The sequence below is a fragment of the Centruroides vittatus genome, unplaced genomic scaffold (genome assembly GCF_030686945.1).
Source record: "Centruroides vittatus isolate TY-2023 unplaced genomic scaffold, ASM3068694v2 scaffold_1015, whole genome shotgun sequence".
Lineage (NCBI taxonomy): Eukaryota > Metazoa > Arthropoda > Arachnida > Scorpiones > Buthidae > Centruroides > Centruroides vittatus.
In genome coordinates, this window is record NW_027122666.1 from 5,549,630 (window position 1) to 5,571,007 (window position 21,378).

The 21,378-nt window shown below is 28.6% G+C and overlaps 1 protein-coding gene across 1 annotated transcript; it reads right to left on the reverse strand.

The window, feature by feature from the left end:
• Positions 1–1,343: 1,343 nt before the first annotated feature.
• Positions 1,344–19,725, reverse strand: LOC136986390 (cytochrome c oxidase assembly protein COX18, mitochondrial). The gene is made up of 5 exons (XM_067283915.1): positions 18,875–19,725; positions 17,425–17,572; positions 16,058–16,188; positions 9,925–10,035; positions 1,344–1,819 (listed from the first exon to the last, which is right to left on the reverse strand). The coding sequence occupies exons 1-5, from the start codon at positions 19,376–19,378 to the stop codon at positions 1,646–1,648; spliced, it is 1,068 nt and encodes a 355-aa protein (XP_067140016.1). The 5' UTR covers positions 19,379–19,725; the 3' UTR covers positions 1,344–1,645.
• Between the last annotated feature and the right edge of the window lie 1,653 nt (positions 19,726–21,378).

A 21,378-nucleotide genomic window follows, 5' to 3' on the forward strand; every position in this document is an offset into this window, starting at 1 on the left:
GTCTAGGATATATCATTAATGCAGTGAGGTTATACTTTTTTGGAATGCTTTAAAATAAATCCAACTTGTTGAATTAAAACTTGAATAATGGTAAATATATTTTAGTTGGCAAAAACTAATTATTATTAAAAATATAATCCAGCTATTTATAGAATTAATTATTTGTGGAAAAAATGCATCTAGAAATGTAAAAGATAATTTAAAAACTGAATAATTACTACATAAGCATGGTGCTCTTAAATATTGTATTTGTTAACATATTCTACTGTCTAACAAAAAATAATATAAAAAATGTTTTAAGTGCAATACTAATTCTTATTTTTGTATATAGTATTAATATGTTAGTCATTATCAGAATTAATAACATTAATAATTTAAAGAATAACTAATAATATAATATCAGAAAGAATGACTTATTGAATAGATATAAAATATTTGTTAAATATATCATATCAAAAGTTATTAAAAACTGTACAATTATTTTTTTATATTATATTAAATTTATAAAATATTTTCAATGTGTACTTTTCATTCTTTAATTAGATAATACAGTAAATAAATTGAATAAAATAAATAAAATTGACTAAAAACCCAAGGAAAGTTATAACAGAGCTTTTTTATTGAGTGATTGTTTTTAATACTGTTTTTTGTTACAAAAGTGATTTGTTTTTTCTTAAATTTCTTATCATAAACTAATATGTTAATGGTCTGTAGTAATAAAATTATAAATCAGAGTACCTAAATTATAAGTTTTTTTACAGTTCAAGTATTTAAATTATATCAATCTATCAACACAAATCAATCTTCCAGTTTAATATAAATTAATTATAATTATTAATTTTAATAAGAGATGCTGCCTAATGCCTAACTCTAGTGCCAAATTTATTTCTAATCTATAATCATATATCCAAAATTTAGCCTGATCATTTATGGCAGTTGTTGGTGTATTTGCTTATGATATCGGGTTTCGTTTGATGTATATTTGTACAAATTAATCTTAATGATAACTTTATTAAATAATGTAGGATTTATTCCGATGACTGCTAATTACGTGATATTTATTAAACTTACAAATGTTTTCTCCATTTTTGTGAGAAATAATTTTGATTACACTATTGTTGCATTCAGTTTAGCTGAAATAAGTATTTGCATGTTTAATTAATATCATTTAATTAGCAATCTACTTGAATACTTCCATATTATTTAATAGACCATCTTAAAAATTAGCTCACTGTTGATGGATTGATAACAGTAAATTGCCCAAATCTTTAAAAATAAATTTTATTTATTAATGAAATTATGACGTTTACGTCATTTGAATTAAACTGTTTCTAGATGAAAATAAATAAAAGAATGTGTATGTTCCTTCTGTACTTTTTAACTGAAAAATTTACATATTTTATGAAATTGAAATTATTATTTATGCAGATTTGTAACTATGAAAATAGAATTTGTAATTATTTATTTGTATGGAAATTTACTTTATATTGAATTAAATTAATTTAATATAATTTATGAATTGCTTGGCTCAATTTTGTTCTGGGATGTGTAATTTGACTAAATACATTTATAATTTTTATTGTTATTTAGAAATAACATTTTATTAAAAAATTTACGTTATTAACAACATAAATAATCCTTGTTCTTAATTAATAAATTTAAACTTATTTTTTAATTCTTCTGCCATATCTTGAAAAGGAGTTTGACTTTCGCTTGGAGTCCGAGGTATTCTAAACAGGCGACGTACTCTGGGAACTTGCAAAAACAAGTTTTGTGCCAAACCAAACAAGCTTGACTGAAGCCAGTATAATGTGATACACTAGAAATGTCAAACATTCAAAATATCACCTATATTACTGGAAAACGCATTAATAAGAACAACATAAAAGATTTTAAACATAAAATTATGAGATTAAAAGTGAAAATTAAGATAAAATTGAAAGTTATTACAACTTAAAAAGTGAATTCATTTAGCAAAAACAAAGTTAAAAACTCACGCCAAGGTTTAACTAGCTTCTGGTAAAAGATGTGAATTTTCTTTTACCAGAAGTGAATTCATTTCTTTGCAATTACTGTATTTCAAAAAAATTTATTTGAAATAATTGTGTAATTTTAAATATTTTTAAAAACATCCATTACAGAACATTAATTATTATTAAGAGGTATATTTTGATAGCATTTAATTACAATATATTTAAAACAAGGACACATTTCAAGGTTTTATACTTAAATATTTTCAAATATCCAATATTTCATTAACAGATCTTTTGAAAATATATGAAATGTTCTTTCAAAATTTATTTTAGCTTCTCAATCAACCAGCTAAATATTGTATAAATAAATATATAAAACAACGTTTAAGAAGAATTACTCTGTTTCCGTTTATTCGTCCGTCGTTCGCTCCAGATGACTGTCCAATTTCACAATCACGGAGGCGACCTTTCCTTAGAGGCTACTGCCTCCGGAATAAAATGCAAAACAGTCAACTAGCGTCTTCTGGGCTATCGCCACTTTCACATAAATTACAATTTAAGTAAAAATATAAAAAACATGGCCGACGGTAATACATTTAATTGTATAAATAAATATAAACGGACGAATAAACGGAAACAGAGTAATTCTTGTTAAACGTTGTTTTATATATTTATTTATACAATTAAATGTATTACCGTCGGCCATGTTTTTTATATTTTTACAGCTAAATCTTATTTCTGATCAGTTAATAATAGATGAAAAATGTTATTTTTTAAAGATCACTGTACTATAGATTAGTATGTAATTAAGTGTTATAAGTACAGTAGACCCCCCTATAACACAGTAGATACGTTCCATGTTATATGAATTCCATTTTGTACGAATCACTTAGATTTTACAAATACGTGAGCAGTTCACAGCCCAGCACTTGTGCAGTACAGGGGGTATGGCTGTTTAATTTTATGGAAGAAAACCTTTCAATCGATTCTAGACTAATTTGACTTGAACATTTCCAAAACACATATAATTTTTTGGAAATAATCCATATAAACTATGCTTTAAACAAAAAATTGTAGGAATACTTACCGAGTGCACACCATTCAAAGATGCCATTGCTTAAGCTTGTTTTTGTCGTGGAGTGGCTCGTCGAATGGTGGACACAAGTTTCCTGATAAGTTATTCTTTCTGCAAAAAATTCACTGAACTTTGGAGACATCATTAATAGAAATATAATTTTTATGGCCATTGAGTAATAAAAGTTTTTTAGTAGGCCTGCTGCTCATTTAAACTCAACGGTTTCTGCAGTGTCCACTATTGGTCCAGATTCGACCAATCCTGTCGAGACATGAGTCGGCCATGACAATCTGTCTCATTCTTTTACTGTGCTATACGAGCCTCTTTTAGCGTGTTATACGAACACGATCGTAATTTTTCCGCCATGTTATACGAATCCATCTTATATGAACCTGTGTTATAGGGAGGTTTACTGTAGTTTTGTTGTACCAACTGAAGTTTATAAGGAAATTTACAGTAGCAGCCAGCTAACAATTTAGAGGGACCACCTAAAATATTTCAGGGAGAACACATGTTGACTTTTGAAAGGATGAAGTTAGAATTACAATTGAGTACACCAATGTTTAAAATACAGTTTTTGCAAAAAATTTTTTTATCTTATGATTAAAAGTTGTCTTTTGAAACTGAAAATGTTCATGTGAGTTTTATATTTAGAAACATACATAGAAACTATTTTTTGACAGTTTTTTTACACAAAATGCATTAACTATTTCAATTTGATATATAAAAAAGACATTCAGAATATCTGTTTGGAATATGTTCTCTTATTATTTCCTTGTAGATTTTAATTTCATATAAAACTAAGCTGTTCTGTATATTTGTTATTACAACTTATTACATGTTATGATTATCTGATCTTTTATGATATAACTTAACTATTTTTGATTATATCTCTTCATATTAAAATAAGAAAAATGCTAAATTTGGGAAATCAAAACTCCAACTCATGAAACACAAAATAATGGAGAAAAACAAACATTTTCAAGTGCCTTTAGCAATCATTTTCAAGTTAAAAAACTCATTTGGAATCAGATATCATAATAGAACAAATGATGGAATGTAATAATATAAAATGAATGTCTTATTGGCAGTCAGAGGGCATGTGTCAAACAAAACATAACACACTTAAGCTGGAACTAAATAATCAACTAACTGACACCTAAAACAATTATTATTTTATTATTATTATAAATTTCTAGAGCCTCTAACGAATGTAATTCATACCAGTCAAAAACCCTATGTATAAGAGTAGCAGGAGGGAGAAACCCCAGGTTCGGTAGTACACTGGGAAAGTGCTGTATTATATAAATCATAACCGAACCCAGCAGAATTAAATAAAAAACTTAAACCAACACCTTAATGTTCGCTGAGAGATTTTTTAATTTAACAAACGTTTTCGATCTATTCGTTAGATCATCGTCAGGTTAAAAAGAATATTTCTTAAATGGAACACCAAATTTCAAAATTCAAAACATTAATAACCAATAACATTAATAAAATAACTGATACATTATAAAAGATACAACAAGTGTAAAATACGAACTTATTACTCGTACCCAAGTATTAATATTAGAAACAATTCAAATTAAAATATACTAAAGTTCAAGCGCCTCTTATAAGTTTTTAACGGCATATTTCCAAGCCGAAGGAAGACCCTCCTCGTCTCTTGCGTTAATGCATTTTTCTTTTAGCTTGCTTCTGTAAATTTCCATCTTTTCAGCTGTTCTTGCCAATGTTGGGGAATGTACCTGTCTTATGATTTCCGCCTCATTCCATCGTACCAAGGATTCTTCAGTTTGCCCCATCTGGGCTAGTATTGTTGTATTGGACCCTTTTCTAATATCATACTTATGTTCCTTCATCCTTATTCCTAGGTTTCTAGTGGTAACCCCCACGTAGTCTTTATTAATACCTAACTGCTGGTTCTCGTAGGGAATCTTATACACACCTGCCTTATCTTCTTTTTTAACTAACCCTTTATCGTTTCTAAGTATTTTATACAAATTCGGAGCTTTTTTTAAGATCACCCTTGCATCCTTCATGCTTGCTATTTCTTTCATAATCCCTCCTAGATATGAAAGAAATAGCAAGCATGAAGGATGCAAGGGTGATCTTAAAAAAAGCTCCGAATTTGTATAAAATACTTAGAAACGATAAAGGGTTAGTTAAAAAAGAAGATAAGGCAGGTGTGTATAAGATTCCCTACGAGAACCAGCAGTTAGGTATTAATAAAGACTACGTGGGGGTTACCACTAGAAACCTAGGAATAAGGATGAAGGAACATAAGTATGATATTAGAAAAGGGTCCAATACAACAATACTAGCCCAGATGGGGCAAACTGAAGAATCCTTGGTACGATGGAATGAGGCGGAAATCATAAGACAGGTACATTCCCCAACATTGGCAAGAACAGCTGAAAAGATGGAAATTTACAGAAGCAAGCTAAAAGAAAAATGCATTAACGCAAGAGACGAGGAGGGTCTTCCTTCGGCTTGGAAATATGCCGTTAAAAACTTATAAGAGGCGCTTGAACTTTAGTATATTTTAATTTGAATTGTTTCTAATATTAATACTTGGGTACGAGTAATAAGTTCGTATTTTACACTTGTTGTATCTTTTATAATGTATCAGTTATTTTATTAATGTTATTGGTTATTAATGTTTTGAATTTTGAAATTTGGTGTTCCATTTAAGAAATATTCTTTTTAACCTGACGATGATCTAACGAATAGATCGAAAACGTTTGTTAAATTAAAAAATCTCTCAGCAAACATTAAGGTGTTGGTTTAAGTGCTGTATTATAATTTTCCTTGACCACATCATATTTGTGGTTGTGTATTCTGGCTTCAAGGGATCTGTACGTGGATTCGATGTATGATATACGTCTGTTGAATCATCCGTCCTGCAATGGAATACAGTACACCCCTATTGCTTTTGTATCATCCAACTTGTCTTTTGCACTAGTTGAAAGCAGGAAAATGTTCACTTTTCTCTTATATGTTAAGCGCAAGTTTAAATCCTTAGCGATTCTATTGTACATTTGATGTAGGGATGGTTTGTAATTTATAACAACACAATTACCCTCTGCCTCGTTAACCCCTGTACTGGTGTTAGCTACCCTAGATTGCTGTTTGGCAGTGAGCTTGTTCATTAATGAATGGCAGTACCCATGGGCAGACACTTGACACATTCCAGTTTGTTGTAGGTATTGGATGTCTCTGAGCAATGCGAGTAAGCCCTTGTAAGTAGGGCCCAGGATGCTGCTACCTTAAAAGGCCAAGGGTCCACTGAGTTAGCAGGCATAAAGAGGGGAATGTGTGTTGGTTTGGAGTAAATCTTTGTGGTTATAATTCTATTTGCCATATGAATCTTGACATCCAAGTAATTAATCTCTGACTTTCCTGATCTAATTCTAGTGTAGTCCATAGCTGTTGTTGTTAAAAACTTTTAACACTTCCCCTATATTTTCCATATAATCAAAATATCATCCTCATACTGTGTATAACTAAGGATATTGGATTTCAAGTTGACTAACACCGTTTCTTCCAACTTTCGTAAGTTGAGTTCGCACAGATCTCCCAAGATAGGGCTACCCATTGGTACTCCCTTTTTTTGAATCTAAGTTTGACTATCAAAGTAAAAACAGGAAGAATAGCATATTAGGTGTGTAAGCTCTAATATCTGGGAATGGAATCTCTGGACGTCGGGTGTAGTAGTGAGAAAGAAATCTCTTAACATACAAAAACATGGTTCCAAACAAACAGAACTAACTAACGCAAAAGACAAGTTGAATGGCATGAAAGCACCAAGGGTGTACCGTACTCCATTGCAGGACAGACAATTCAACAGATGTATATCATACATACAGATCCCTTGAAGCCAGAACACGCAACCACAAACATGATGTGGCCAAGGGGAATTATAATACAGCACCTGCCCAGTATTCTACCGAACCTGGGGTTTCTCCCTGTTGTTACTCTTATACTTAGGATTTTTGACCAGCATGACTTACATTCGTTAGAGGCTCTAGAAATTTATATAGTGGGCACAAAGAGAGATTGCATTAACTCCAAATATTCTACAGTACCACAATTGTGGAAGTATTATTTAGATTGTCACAGAGTATAATAATAATTTTATCGGTAATTATTTATTTAATTTATGTGATGTAAAGGAAACAATTCCCGTATCGAACAACATTTAAATGTTAAAAACATTGGAATAACTTTTAAACTGCCACAAAATGTAATTTTATTTATATCTTTATTTTAAAAAAATAATAATTGTTTATTTATATGATGTAAATGTAATGATTTCTGTATCGAACATCGTTTAAATGTTTAAAAATTGGAACACAGCAAAGTACAAAAGTTAGAAATTTTCAAAGGCTAGAACTGTTTGTGTTTTTTTGTGCATTCAGTCCTGATGAGGGCCTCTAAAACATGGCCGAAAACGTTTGAACATTAAAATTTCTTTGTTTATTATGTGCTGGAATTCGCATTTAGGTGTCCGTTAGTTGATTAGTAGAGATCACGTTTGTATCCGGATGTAAATGTCAAGATGTAAAAGTAATATTACTTTTACATCTTGACATTTTCATGCCAAAATGTCCTCCAAGCTGGAAATTTTACTTTTACAAATTTTGGTCTTTTAAAGAACATCAACTTTGAAACTACAAAGTGTGTATGAACAGATTCAAAACTTTTTACAATTTTTTTTTTGCTCTACATATTATTTTGAATTTTACATAATCTCTGTTCCAAATTTTTAATATCACTTTAATAAAGAATGACAAAATAATGAGTCAATAGAAATTAATCTAAAAATAAGATATTTATTGGAAAACATGTATTTGACACATTAAGATCATGAACTGAAACCATTATTGGAATTACAGTCGAGTCCGCATAAGTCGACACCCCAAGGGGAAGTGGAAATGTGTCGAGTTATCCAATGTGACAACTAAAGCGAAGTCGGAAAAAAAACCAGAAAACTACAATTAGGAAAAATACAGTAGTATAGGCTTACAATACATTGTGTCCTCCATTTACAATTACTCTGTAGATGAAAAACTGAAAAATTCATTTAGTGTTGTTTGTTTTGAGCACTTAACTGTCTTGACTTTCTTTTTCAACGATCACGAATGCCTTGAAAATATCATCTTCGCAATTGTCAATTGTTGGCAAGTAACGTCTAAGGATTCTTAATTAATGCTTCTAGTGTGAGAAAATGCAAAATTGGATTCTGGTGTGACGTTGATGTAGATTGTATATTTTCTTTCTGTTTATCTGTTATTATTTTATACATAAAAGCACATGAAATGTTAAAGCGTTTTTATTAATATGTATATATATTAATACAGTAAAACCTGTTTTTATGCGGTCTTTTTATGTGCGATTTTTTAATTTGTGCGGTTTTTTTGGTGCGATTTTTTATTTGTGCGGTATAGTTGGCGACTAGTCTCGTGCGATTCGTCATGTCTCACGTTGACTTATTATAGCTAAATAAACTTATTATAGCATAAATGCACTTATTAGAGTAATAATATTGCATAAATATGCGAAAAATGAAATAATTTACTTTTTAAGTCAACAAAACACCACCTGGACAAAAATATGTAAAACAGACGATAGACGAGACAATGCAGTCAAGTGCTGACATCTGTTGTCAATAAATTCTATTTCGTACGGTTTTGAGTTATTTTCTATGTGAGACTTTTTTTATGCAGTCCCTGTTGACCGCATTAAAAAAATATTTTTTTAATTGTGTTGCGAAAACTATTTTTTATAGCCCCTCGTGAAGTTTCGTGCGATTTTTTTTATGCGTTTTTTTTAATGCAGTCCCTATTCCCCGCATAAAAACAGGTTTGACTGTATATTATTATATTATTAAATATATTAATTATATATTAATAAATAAATCGACTCCCCCTCCTGAAAAAAAATGAGTTCACACCACACGCATTCATTTTTTCAGGAGGGGATGACGACTTATCAGAGTGTGGGACAGCAAAAGTATGTCGACTTATCCAGTAGTGAGTTAAACAGTGTCAAGTAAACCAGAATTTTTTAACATTAATGCTTATGTAACTCAGCTGGGATCACAGAAAATGACTACTTAACCGATGGTGTTGAGTTATTCGGGTGACGACTTACGCGGAGTCGACTGTAATTCAATACATTGTGCAAACAATTCTTTAGTATAATTCAATATTTTTTTTAATTATATTATAATGTAAGATATATCTAACTATTGTTCAAACTTTAAAAAAGTACTCAATGGAATCAGCTAATTTATAAAGTTTTTCTAAAACTATCTTAAAATAAAAGATTTTAAAACATTTGCAAGAAATGACTTCTCTTTCTAAGCTGATTTTAGAGGAACATCTAAAATCGAAAAAAGAAGTCACTTTTAAAATCTTTTAAGATATTTTTAGAAAAACTCAAATGTTAACATTAGTTATATATCACACAAATTATTATTTTCTGAATTATATATTATTTAAAATTTATAATACAGTTTGATGTTTAACTGCTAAGTTAATTTTTTAACATGATGCAGATTTTACTTTGTTTTAATGGATTTAGAAATTTTTAATGAAACTGTATTTTGTCAATTAAAAATATCATACACAAGAAATGTCATTTGCTATATCTTTAAAACCTGAAAAATTTAAAAATTAACTTTGTTTTTCTACAATAAATTTAATTTTACTCATTTCTAATTTTAGTTATCTATTCCAAACTTTTCAGATATATAAGTGAGAAATTATTTAAAAATATTTAATTAAAAAGGTAATGGTTCTATACAATACAGTATTCTGTAAATTTTGTATAAGTGAAAAAAATTTTAATAATAAATCAAAGGATACTTACAGAAGGCATAGTTATGGCAATAGGAATTAATACGATACTAACACAACGAAAAAGATTTGTTGTCAGCTTTTGCAACTTTGTATTCCGTCTAATTTTTCTCAAAGTATGAACCTAAAGAACAAAAGAAGAGAGATCTGATTGCTTGTTTATAAATTAAATGTTTTTTCTTTCACTATATTGAATAAAAATATTTCAACTCATTACTAGATTATAATCAAATCAATTTGCAAAATATAACTCCAATCAAAATCAAAAAATTTGATTATAAATGTAATACACAATGTTGTATGAATATTTTTTGACTTAAATATAATTTTACTTTATAATTATTTTATATAATAATTTTATATCTAAAATTATATAAAATTTGCAATCAAAATTACTGTAATTCTTTTATGTATGTTAACTTTAGATTAAAACAAAGTAAGATCTATTAAATAATTTATCAGTTCAAAAACAGACTTGGAATAAATTTAGACTTTATTATTTGGTTTAGTATTTTAACTGCAATGCAGCAGGTAAAAAAAAATATAATAATAAAACAGAATATAAATTTTATAATAAAAACAGAATATAATTCTGTTTTATCACCACATAGCTTTCCTATTATTGTTATTAATTGAGCAGCGATATATTTTGGAGTTTTATTACTTATCATTCCAAAAATTAACTAAACCAAAACATGTAAATACTTTCAAGTGATATTAAAATATAAAAATTTTTTCACTACAATAAATTGAAGATAACACTGACTTAAAACATGATTTTGTTTTTGATGTCACACAAAATTCTAGGGAATTAAATAATTGCTATCTATTCATGATACTACAAGAAATTCAATTACAAATCAAAGTAAGAGATTAAATAGAGAAGTTTATAGATTTAATTAACAAACATTTTTAAAACATTCTGGTTTGTGTCCAACTAGTTTTTCAGAATCATTAGATTTATAACTGAATATTTATAAGTTGTTATTTTCTGTTTTAAGTAGGTCAATTTTTTAGTTGTATATTAATGTTTTAAACATAAGAATAATATTTGCTTATTCTCTAATTATTTTTTTGCATTAAGGAATTATTCTTATGTTGTAATAAATAAACAATGAAAAGTGGATGAACTGTTTGTCTTTGGGTGGCAATTGTTTTTCTTAGGATATTTTAATTTTGAAGATAAAAATACTTTATTCTGCAATTCATTAGACATGACAGTAATGTAACATGATACAATACTTGCTGTATATTTGGCAGTATCTAATGAGAATATATATTTCAGAAAATACTAGTGTTTTTTCTTAAAATGAGGATGTATCAGAGAATAACAAACACAAACATCATTTTCATAAATTTAATATGTTGCTTTACAAGTTTGGAATTAAGCTTTTTACTATTTGTCTAATGATTGAAAATTATTAATGATTGTATTGTAATAGAAAATGCGTAATTTTAAAAAATAAGGATATGTAATGAATTTAAATTACAGGTATAATGAGAGCATTTCACTACTTTCAAATTACTGATATGTGTATTTAAGTCAGATAAATAATGAAATAATTTAAATAATAATTTATTGAACATTCTTCATTCTTATGGAGTCAAACAGTTGATTCCATAAGAATGAACTAAATTAAGGTAAATAAATGCTAACAGATCAATAGATTGTCTTTTTTCATCTTAATACTATCAAAATAAGTTATCCTATTTCCACAAGCTCAGTATCAAATATTTGAAGTTATATTCCAAATGTAGAGATTAATTAGATTAACTACATAATACTAAAAAGAAATGGAAGAAAAAATAAAATATAAATGAAGTGAGAATTTAAATATTTTAAACAGTCGTAGAGAGGTACTGTACACATGTTGAAGAGTTAGTTTATAACTTTCTTAATGCTGACATAATTTTAAAAATGTATTTGTTAATTCATATTTCTAACACATCTGCAGAATGATCATTCAATATCCTTAAAAGAATTGAAAATTATATATTAGAAATTTAATTGGAGAAGAAAAGTTATGTAATTTGGCAGTATTGTACATCAAGAATGACATTTCAAACAGGATTGATTACAATGACCTGGTTGACAATTTCTCAGTTAAAAAAGAATGAAAAATGAAGATGTAAAAAATTTTGTTTATTCATCCCTGTAATGTCTAAATTTTTCATTAAATTTTCATTATAGTTATTTTTTTCATTTGTTATGCTTTGTTATATTAAATGACTGTAATTTATAAATACATATTCTAATTCTTGTTTAATTAATCTACTTTATTATTTGGTGCAATAAAAGTATATGCTAATTCAATTAAGTGTATTATTTATGAATTTTTCTTGTGGATTACATTTTAATTGTTCATATCAAATTTTGTTTTGTTTTTGATGAAATTTTAACTAAAATTGTTATTTACTTTTTTTTGCATGGGCAATATCCAAGATATATACTGGAAGAACACAAGATATACAAGAATACTGGAAGATTTAGTCCAAAAAATTCCCCCAAGAAAAATGTCTGAAGTCAACACTATACATGGGACCACTAATTCAAACTTGCAAGGGGTCCATGAATATAACATGCTATTGGTTATATTTACTAACTGCTAATGTTTTAATTTAATTGAACTTTTTATTTTTAAATATTTCTTCTGTACAGTATATAAATATTTTTATATCTTGTCATAATTTTAACATGTATTTAACAAACATTTTAACAAAGCCTTTATTGTTTTTAAGTATTTTATTTCTTTTTTCATATTTACCTTTCAGATACTAGTGATTTTTCAATCATTCTTTTACAGTTTAACATAATTTTTTTTAAATTTTCCTAACAGTGATAATATTAAGTTGCTGAAAGTACCAGGTAATTATAAACATTATATTTTGTGTACTTTTATAGTACAGATCCATTTGGGTAGAGATAATAAACACATCAGTTGTATGAAGTTTAAATTCTGCCACAATGGCAAGGTAAGAATGGAAGTTTCATCACATGACAAAAGTAAACATGGCAAAAAGTAATCATGAAGCAATGCACTAACAAGGAGAGAGTCAGATGTTCAAATTTCCAATTTGAAAGAAACTTGGCAAGTATGTAGCCTTTAACACCAACAGCTCCTTATCCAAATAATAGGACCCACTTCTCAAACACTTCTGAAAAACCTGAGTGTTTCAGAAAATTGAGTGTTTGGCTTCTTACAAGACTTTGAAAGTTTCACATTTCTTCATCGTGGTGATAGTCAGGTGGACAAGAGACACTAGGCACCAGAACAACATGATGTAAGTTTGAAAGTTTGCAATTTTTTTTTTTTATGTGTACACGTTTATTTTATTATATCATTAGCATTATTATTACAGTTATTATTCTTCAAGTTTAAAGCTTACAAAACAAATGAAAGTGGATGGGTGATAGTAGGATATGATAGAGTTTTCATTAGCCCACTAAGGCAAACACCCAACAAACTAAACAGATGGGAGAAAAATTAATTTTTTTTACATGTGATATAACTATATACAGGTTCAATCAAGGATGCCAACTCTAGGACAGTTGCTCCGATAGTAACCCTAAACCCAATTGTTGGCAGAACAATTACAAAGTTAAGAATTTACCATGACACACAAAATTACAATAACAATAATCTGTACAGATTATTGTTATTGTTATTGTAATTTTATAATTATTGTTTTATGTACAATCAACAAGAATTAGCATTACAAAAATAAAATTCTTATAACTAAACTTACACTAATATGGAAAAATGATAGGGGGCGAGTAGTAGTAAAAGTAAAGATGGCAGATAGGATAGAACAAAAAAATCCTCAGGTCATGCGAACATGTTTCAGTCCTTGTTGTGAAGCACTATGTGAAACTTCTTGCACCAAATTAACACTTTCTTCTTTTTCTCCTTGGTTCCTGAGAGTTTTGATAACCAATCCATTGGTCATTTATTCAAAACTCACAATTGGTCAAGTTGATACCAAATCCAACATACTAACTTTGGCCCAGGAATTTCAAAGATTCCCTCTTGAAGTTATGACTTCACCCATATACTCGAGTACCAGACAATTTCACACACCTGCCCCCAGTTCGTCCTCTCTCTTTGAACACCAGCTCAAAAGTGACCTTTCTTCATTTCATATGCCCTCAGGTATAACCTCTCACTCATTATACTAATTATTCCAGGAGGTGGTTCTCACCCCCAAGAAGGAAGAATTAAAGAGATTAGAAAATTCTAGAAGGTAACAAGAACAAAGAATGAAAAATGTAAGAAGAACCAAAAGACAAAAACAGACATATGGTGTAGAGACACAAATGCAAAAAGTTTGAACTTTAAAAATACACATATTGTGTCATCATCAGCAAATAAGCTTTGAACATTACTGTACATGTATGAAAAAAAACAAGTCTGTTATTAAAATAGAGTAGCATAGACATAACTTTTTCTATTGTTAATGTTATGGACCATATCCTCATGTGCTCATGCTTGTTACACTTCAAATATAACAATATCACCATATATAAAAGTAAATATGAAGAAATGAAAATTTAATTTAATGATATGAAAGAGTTAAATGTACAGAGATGTCACTTATGTTAAACAGGAAAGGAGGTCATGATTTTTTAATCACTTATAACTCAATTTTCAAAAGCCCATTTTTTGGAAACACTTGAGAACTGGGTTCTATTATTTGGATAAGAAATTATCTGTGTTAAGGGCTACACATTCACACCCAAACATCTGACCCTCTCCTTGTGTGTCCTTTGGTATACAAAGTTGGAGTGTGTGACTGCTGTTAAATGAGAGCTTTGTCATGTTTATAATTTCAGATTGCATAATGCATTGGTATTACACATTTGAAGAAATGAAGTCAATCATAAAGCCACACCTTATAGTCATAAGCATGATGCTGAGAAAGCATGTTTCCATTGCATTCGTGTATAGCCAAAGGAAAAGTTTATGACTGTTGTTTTTGGAGTTTGTGCCACAGCAATAATGTTGGCTATGTTTTGGGCTACTTAAATATTTTTTTTATTTGGTTTGTGTTCGAACTAGCAACACTGACGCAATGAGAGGGATGTACTTAAGGGCATACCAGGTTGCAACCATCTCTCTCTATTCCTCGTGTTGAGTGGAGTGAAGTGGTGAGTTTTTGTTGGTGCGACAGTTTTATGACTGTATGCTGTGATTAACTAGAAGAGAAAGAAGACGGAATCTATTTCCATTGAAGGCATTAATCGTAGAACTTTCGATTGAACGTGATAAAATGATTAACCTACTAGTGAGCGATGTCCTCAGAGAAGTATATTGGAATTTTACACGTAAGTTTTGGTGCTGAACTACATGACAAACTTTTGTGCAGTGTATTCAGCATCTGAACTCATATTTGTAATGTGGAGAGTTCCAGGTATGAGCAGGAATGTACAGTACCTCGTGAACTTGTTTTTTGTATATGTGTATATATAGGTTGTATATAAATTTAATTATAAGTACCCTCATTTTGTTTGTCTTCCATACCATGTGTTGACCACACTACCTCTTCCACACAATATCATATTAAGGTTTATTGTGAATCCCACAAGTTGACTCTGCTGCACACAACATACTAATGCATTGTTCAATCTTACTTGACAATGTATAATTGTTTATAGCATATACAGTACAAGTAGGCAATGGTTGGATTAGAGAGAAGATATTACATGTGTTCCATGATACTACTACTGTTCCATTATATAGTGTCAAAATTTGAAGTAGAAGGATGCCAGATTATTGAGTTAAACAAAAACATTGTCATACACATTAGACTTAATGTATTTGTATAACTCATTCAAGTGTTACAAGAAGTTGGGTCAGAATAAAGAGGGTGTCAGATTAGAGAGTTTTGACAGTAATAGTATACGTAGTGTAAATTAGTATGATTGTAGATTTTACATTGTACAAGTAGAGAGCCAAATCCACAAGTACAAATGCTGGGCAATTTAAAAAAGCACATTTAAATCAGATTGAGTTGTTCTTGTTCTTATATATATTGTATATATATCCCATATACATTTCATTATGATCAATCACAACTTATAAAACATTTTATTATTTGTGTTTGTGAACTTTATTTCATTCAAGTTTTACTTATTTAAACAATCCTACCTCTGTTATTGTTAAATTGACAATTCCTAATAATACTGGAATAATCAAAAGTTGATCTGGTATAGTTAGATTTGGAAACCAAAGTGTGCCACCCACAGTCATCTCCAAATATGTCATATCAAATGTAGGAACTGAAAAAAATTATATACATTATATGTATATATGGTAGTTAAAAAAATACAGTATGTGTAATATAAATAATATTTTTAATTATATTAATACATTAAAAAAATAATGTAAGGTAAAATCCTTAAAATGTATTAATTGTCAACAAAAACAGCAACTCTTTTTCATTTAATATATTTAGTATTATCGTGTTTTGGAGTTTATAATTGTAACACTGATTGATAAATTTTTAACTAAACTAGATCATTTTAAAATGTTTCCAATTATTTGAAAGCAATGTATTAAATTAAATAAAATTATACAAAAATACTTTGATAATTTCCTATAATAAATATTAAATTTAAGGAATACTGATAAAAGCAATAAAAATTCTTAATAAATTTAGAATTTACAAGATGAAAAAACTTTCATCAATCTTAGGTATAGTTTCTTTTATTACGTAATTATTAAAATGGATAAAAGTTCTATTATAAAATATATAATTTCCTAAGTACAAACATGTTTATGCTGTAAAATTAATTTTAAATCTCAAAAACTTTAAAGTTTGATTATAAACTGAAGACAAGATAAGATTGATAAAAGCAGTTTTTATTTTTTAAAATTTAAAACTACTAAGAATTTTATATTACTTTGTGGGTTTTATTTGTATCCATTCCAATACAACAGATAAATCTTTAGCAATCCTATTCAATTTATTTCTAAATATAACAAAATAATATAGATTAAAATTTTTAAATTTTATTTTATATATATTTTATGATATAGTTTCATTGTAAAAAACTGAATATAAGTAATAGTTATAGATAAACATGAAATCTCTAGTAAATGAAATAATTGAGCTTAATTCAAGTATGAATAAGGTATTTGAATCAGTAAATGAACAACTTAAAATATTGAAATATATAATTAAATTGACACAAATAAATAACCTTTTACTTCATTACAACTTTGAATATTACTTATAACAAATGTTTTCAAGTTAATTCAGAGTACTTTATCTGGCTTTACAAAAATGAACATAAAACATTCAAATAGTTTATATTCCTTTTTGTAAAGCCTGAGGAAAGGTTATGAATTACCCAAAAACATTTCTTACATGTGATATTTGGTACTGGAGTGAAGTAAAGATTATTTATTTGTGTTAAATATGATATTCTAGTTTTGTAACTTTAGACTTAACTAAAATGAAAATGTATAATTGTGTAGTTCAGAACTTCAGTAAAAGGATTAAAAGAACAAACCTTGATTTCCATAAGGCATGAAATTTACCATGTTTCTCAATGCAAAGGATAAAGATATCCATGTTGGCAACTGCAGTCCGACAACTATGATAGATTTAAATGGATGACAGTTATCTCGTACAATAAGCGAATTAATATGTCTCCTGAGCTGAAAATAATTAGAAATATTTTATTATTTTATTAAAACTTGAAGAATTATTTTAAAATTATAATCTCTTTTACATGGACAAATAATCTCAATTGTGATGTGCAGAAATTAATATATTCTTAAATAAATATATACATACAGTATTATCCATTATTATTTTGTGAAAGAACAGCCACAAGTCTAACTCTGGTCCTGTTGGTAGAGCAAAGTATACAAGTATAAGCTAGTCACTTTGTAAAAAATTGTATATATGCAAACAATTTCAAATTTTCTTTATTTCATTCTCCTATACATATATTGCGTGTAAACAAGTTCACTCAATTGAAATACCTATTAATATTATAACAGAACAGACTGTATTTGGAGTCATTAAAGATAATTCCAAAAACAATAAGTTTGTGAACATCAATTATCAACTTGGTGTTTTTAGAGTTATGCAACATATAATTAAATATGTAATTAAATGTAGAAATTAATATAAACAATGTAAACTTTAAAATACAACATATTTAATGCACAAAATATCTTCAATAATTGTTTTACTATTTGTTATTTTTATTACTGTAAAAATCAAAAAATTTTATATGTTTTAATTTCATATGTTAGACTTCCTATTACTTAGTTTAAATCAGAGTTGTCCAACTTTTTTTAATTGGTTACTTTTTGTATATTGAACAATTATTTTAAGTAATATTAAATCTTAATTTCAGGTATAACAGTTCTGCATATCTTATTGATATTAAAATGAATTTTTTCATATTTTCTCAAGCCAAAAGATAAATTAACGTATTCTGCCACGTCTCACAAAGAGTCACATATAGAGATACAGTTCCTTTGGCTTTTTGCTCCTATGGATATGATCTATAGTTGATGAGATGGTTGAGACCTTATCCACAGTTGGTCCTTATCCTCATCCTGAGAGGTTGAGATGGTTGAGACCAACCATCTCATTCAGAAGTGTAATTGTACAGACATGTTTTCTGTTCTGACTTTAAAAAATGTCTTTCCTCTATTTAAACATATCTATAATGTCCTCTTTTTCAGAAAATTTGTCCTCTACTTATAATTTTTCATCTGGTAAGCTAACATGCGAGGCAAATTTTATAGATCTAACCTCACAAAAAAACATTCCTGAATTCATTACTTTTGTTCATCCAGGAATATCAGACATCCTGTTACGACTTATAATCCTAATAAGATACCGATTTTATTTTAGCCAGAACTATTTTACTCTTAAAATTATTTAAAGACTTAAATTTATATTTTTTAATAAATCTTCAAATTACATAAAATTTAACTTACATTTTTCTTAAATTGTATTTTGGCAACTTTTTCATCCCATTTAAACATCTTTACTGCTAGATCTACTTCCTTCTTTAGTGCTACAGATAGATTTTTAATTTCTGGTAATAAATTTTCATATCTGGCTAAAATGTACTGCTGATAAACAACCAACGGAAACAACACGAGTCTAAGAGTAACGGTCGTAGAGAGTAAAGTCATCCACCACGGCATTCCAGAGTGCAAATGTATCCACTCCAATAGTTCCTGTGCCATTTCTACCGGTTTTGAAGTCGCAACAGACGTAACGAGAGGTGCCATAGAAAATTTCCGACACTGAGCATAACTGCAAATTACATTCATTCTGCATCTTGTATTTTCATAATTATTACATGAATGAAATCCATTCACATTATTTACTGCTGGAAAAGTTGCAACAGTACTTTTATGAAAAGAATATGAATTCCTCATAAAATATGAAGCAGATTTTTCAACAGAAGTATTTAAGCATCTAAACCAAAACATATTTTGATTATTAGCAAGAAAATAAACTGGAAAATTAAAACTGGTCTTCAATACTAATGAACAATTCAAGCATTATCTGAAGATTGAGAAATTTAACATTTGAACTTATCACATGCTGAATTATTAAGGAATTCATTCATTTATTTACAGTAACTTGATGTGATTCTAATTGAATAAAATGATTAATTAAATTTTTATGTAACACGGTAATGAAATCGCCATTTATAAAATTTACACTTATACAATGTTAATAACAAATTACAAATAAAGAATTTTTATCTATTTAGACTTATAGCAACTTTTATTTCTCCCGGCAATAGAAGTCAACAAACATCCACTGCACCACGCTTTCGTTTATGAACGCCCTCGTGTGGTAATTAATTTAAATATTACTTTTAATGAAATATATTTCATAAATTAAAATATATTTCGTATTAATATTTACTATATATACTTTTGAATAAATGCTCAATATAAATAAAAATTTACTGTTTATTAGGCTTTTAAAATGTTAATATTTAACTCTCTCTGTTTTGTGGACACTGAGAGGCAATGCTGCCGTTTCTAAGGTAATTTGAACCTCTCAGGGTAATGTTTAGGGTAATCTTATACTTAGGGTAAAACTGCCCTGTGATCTGATGCTTTTGTAGCAGTGGCGTAGCGAACATAACTGGCGCCCGGTGCACGACACTTTATTGGCGCCCCCTCTCCTTCCAGAAACACACATAGTTTGTCTTGGAGACCACTTGGGCGCCCCTCTGCGAGTGGCACCCGGTGCATGATACACCCTGCACTCCTTGCTATGCCACTGTTTTATAGTAAAAGTTTTTATTATACACTTGTAAAAGAAATCTATGCCAGATTTGATTTCAGTAATGCTATTTTTTTCGTATTTGCTTTTTCTTGAATCTGAAAATGCGCAAACTTTAACAGTGAAGACATTGGAGCCATTGTGTAAAAAGTTTAAAAATGTTAAGGTTGGTTTACAAGTTGTCCACAACGATGGCGTAAACAAGCCCTACTTGACTTGGGGTCAATAAGTCATACTGTCGGATCCTATTGGTCAGAAATATTTAATTTAAAAAATGTCGCTGGAGAGTTTGTTTCAAAATCTTGAAAATTGTTTAATTTATTGATGATATTACCAGCTTCCAATGCATCTGTTGAACAAATATTTAGTCAGCTACGTTTGTGTAAGACATCGCACAGACATTCTTTAAAAACTGAAATGATTTGTAATCTAATGCATACACAGTCCGGAATTCAAAAAAAAAAAAAAAAAAAAAGATTGTTTCATTTGAACCTTAAAAACAAATGTTAAAACGCAAGTATATACTGTATATAAATAAATGAATTTTTAAAACTGATCATTTACGTATTAAAGTATGTTTGAAATCAAGTGAATGGCTTATTTAATTTTTTATCTTCAATTAAGATGCATAACAAATGTTGAAAGTGAATTAATTAAAATTAGGTTAAATAATTCCATTCATTAGACTTATGGATATATTTTATGATTATTTAAAGACCAGGCGAGATTTCTCTCGTTTGTCAAATTGGGATTACCGAACTAAACCATCAATTATCTTCATATCAGATGAATACCTCTTATAAAGCCTAAAAATCCTAAGACATTTTAGTTATTAAGATTTTTTAAAATAATGAATTGAGAATTGTTCTGATTATTATTTCACAATAATAGTACAGAGATCTGCGTCGTAGAATCGTTCGTCTTATTTTTTTTTTTATCCGACCTTGAGCTCGGAGAGTTTTCTCAATTTAGAGTAATCTAGAGTTGGGGTGTCCATCCTTTTGTCCATTGTGATCGGAGATGGTTGATAAATTACAAGACTCGGACTCATAACTTAATCCGTTAATTGAGATTTTTGTCATCTAGGAACTTTTACGATCATACGCGATGTTTTTCTATCCATTAAATCTGACCCCCTTTCCGAAATCGTCTTCCTAGATTGACTATTTATGAGCATTTGAGTAAGAAT

Bases quoted from the DNA above. Each gene is read 5' to 3' on its own strand.
- LOC136986390 (XM_067283915.1), bottom strand. From the start codon at position 19,378: ATGTTTTGGTTTAGATGCTTAAATACTTCTGTTGAAAAATCTGCTTCA. The intron at 10,036-16,057 runs GTAGGATTGTTT...TTTGTTCTTTAG, and splicing joins TCAATTTAACAATAACAGAG to GTTCATACTTTGAGAAAAAT. The intron at 1,820-9,924 runs GTAAGTATCCTT...TGACATTTCTAG, and splicing joins TTGCCATAACTATGCCTTCT to TGTATCACATTATACTGGCT.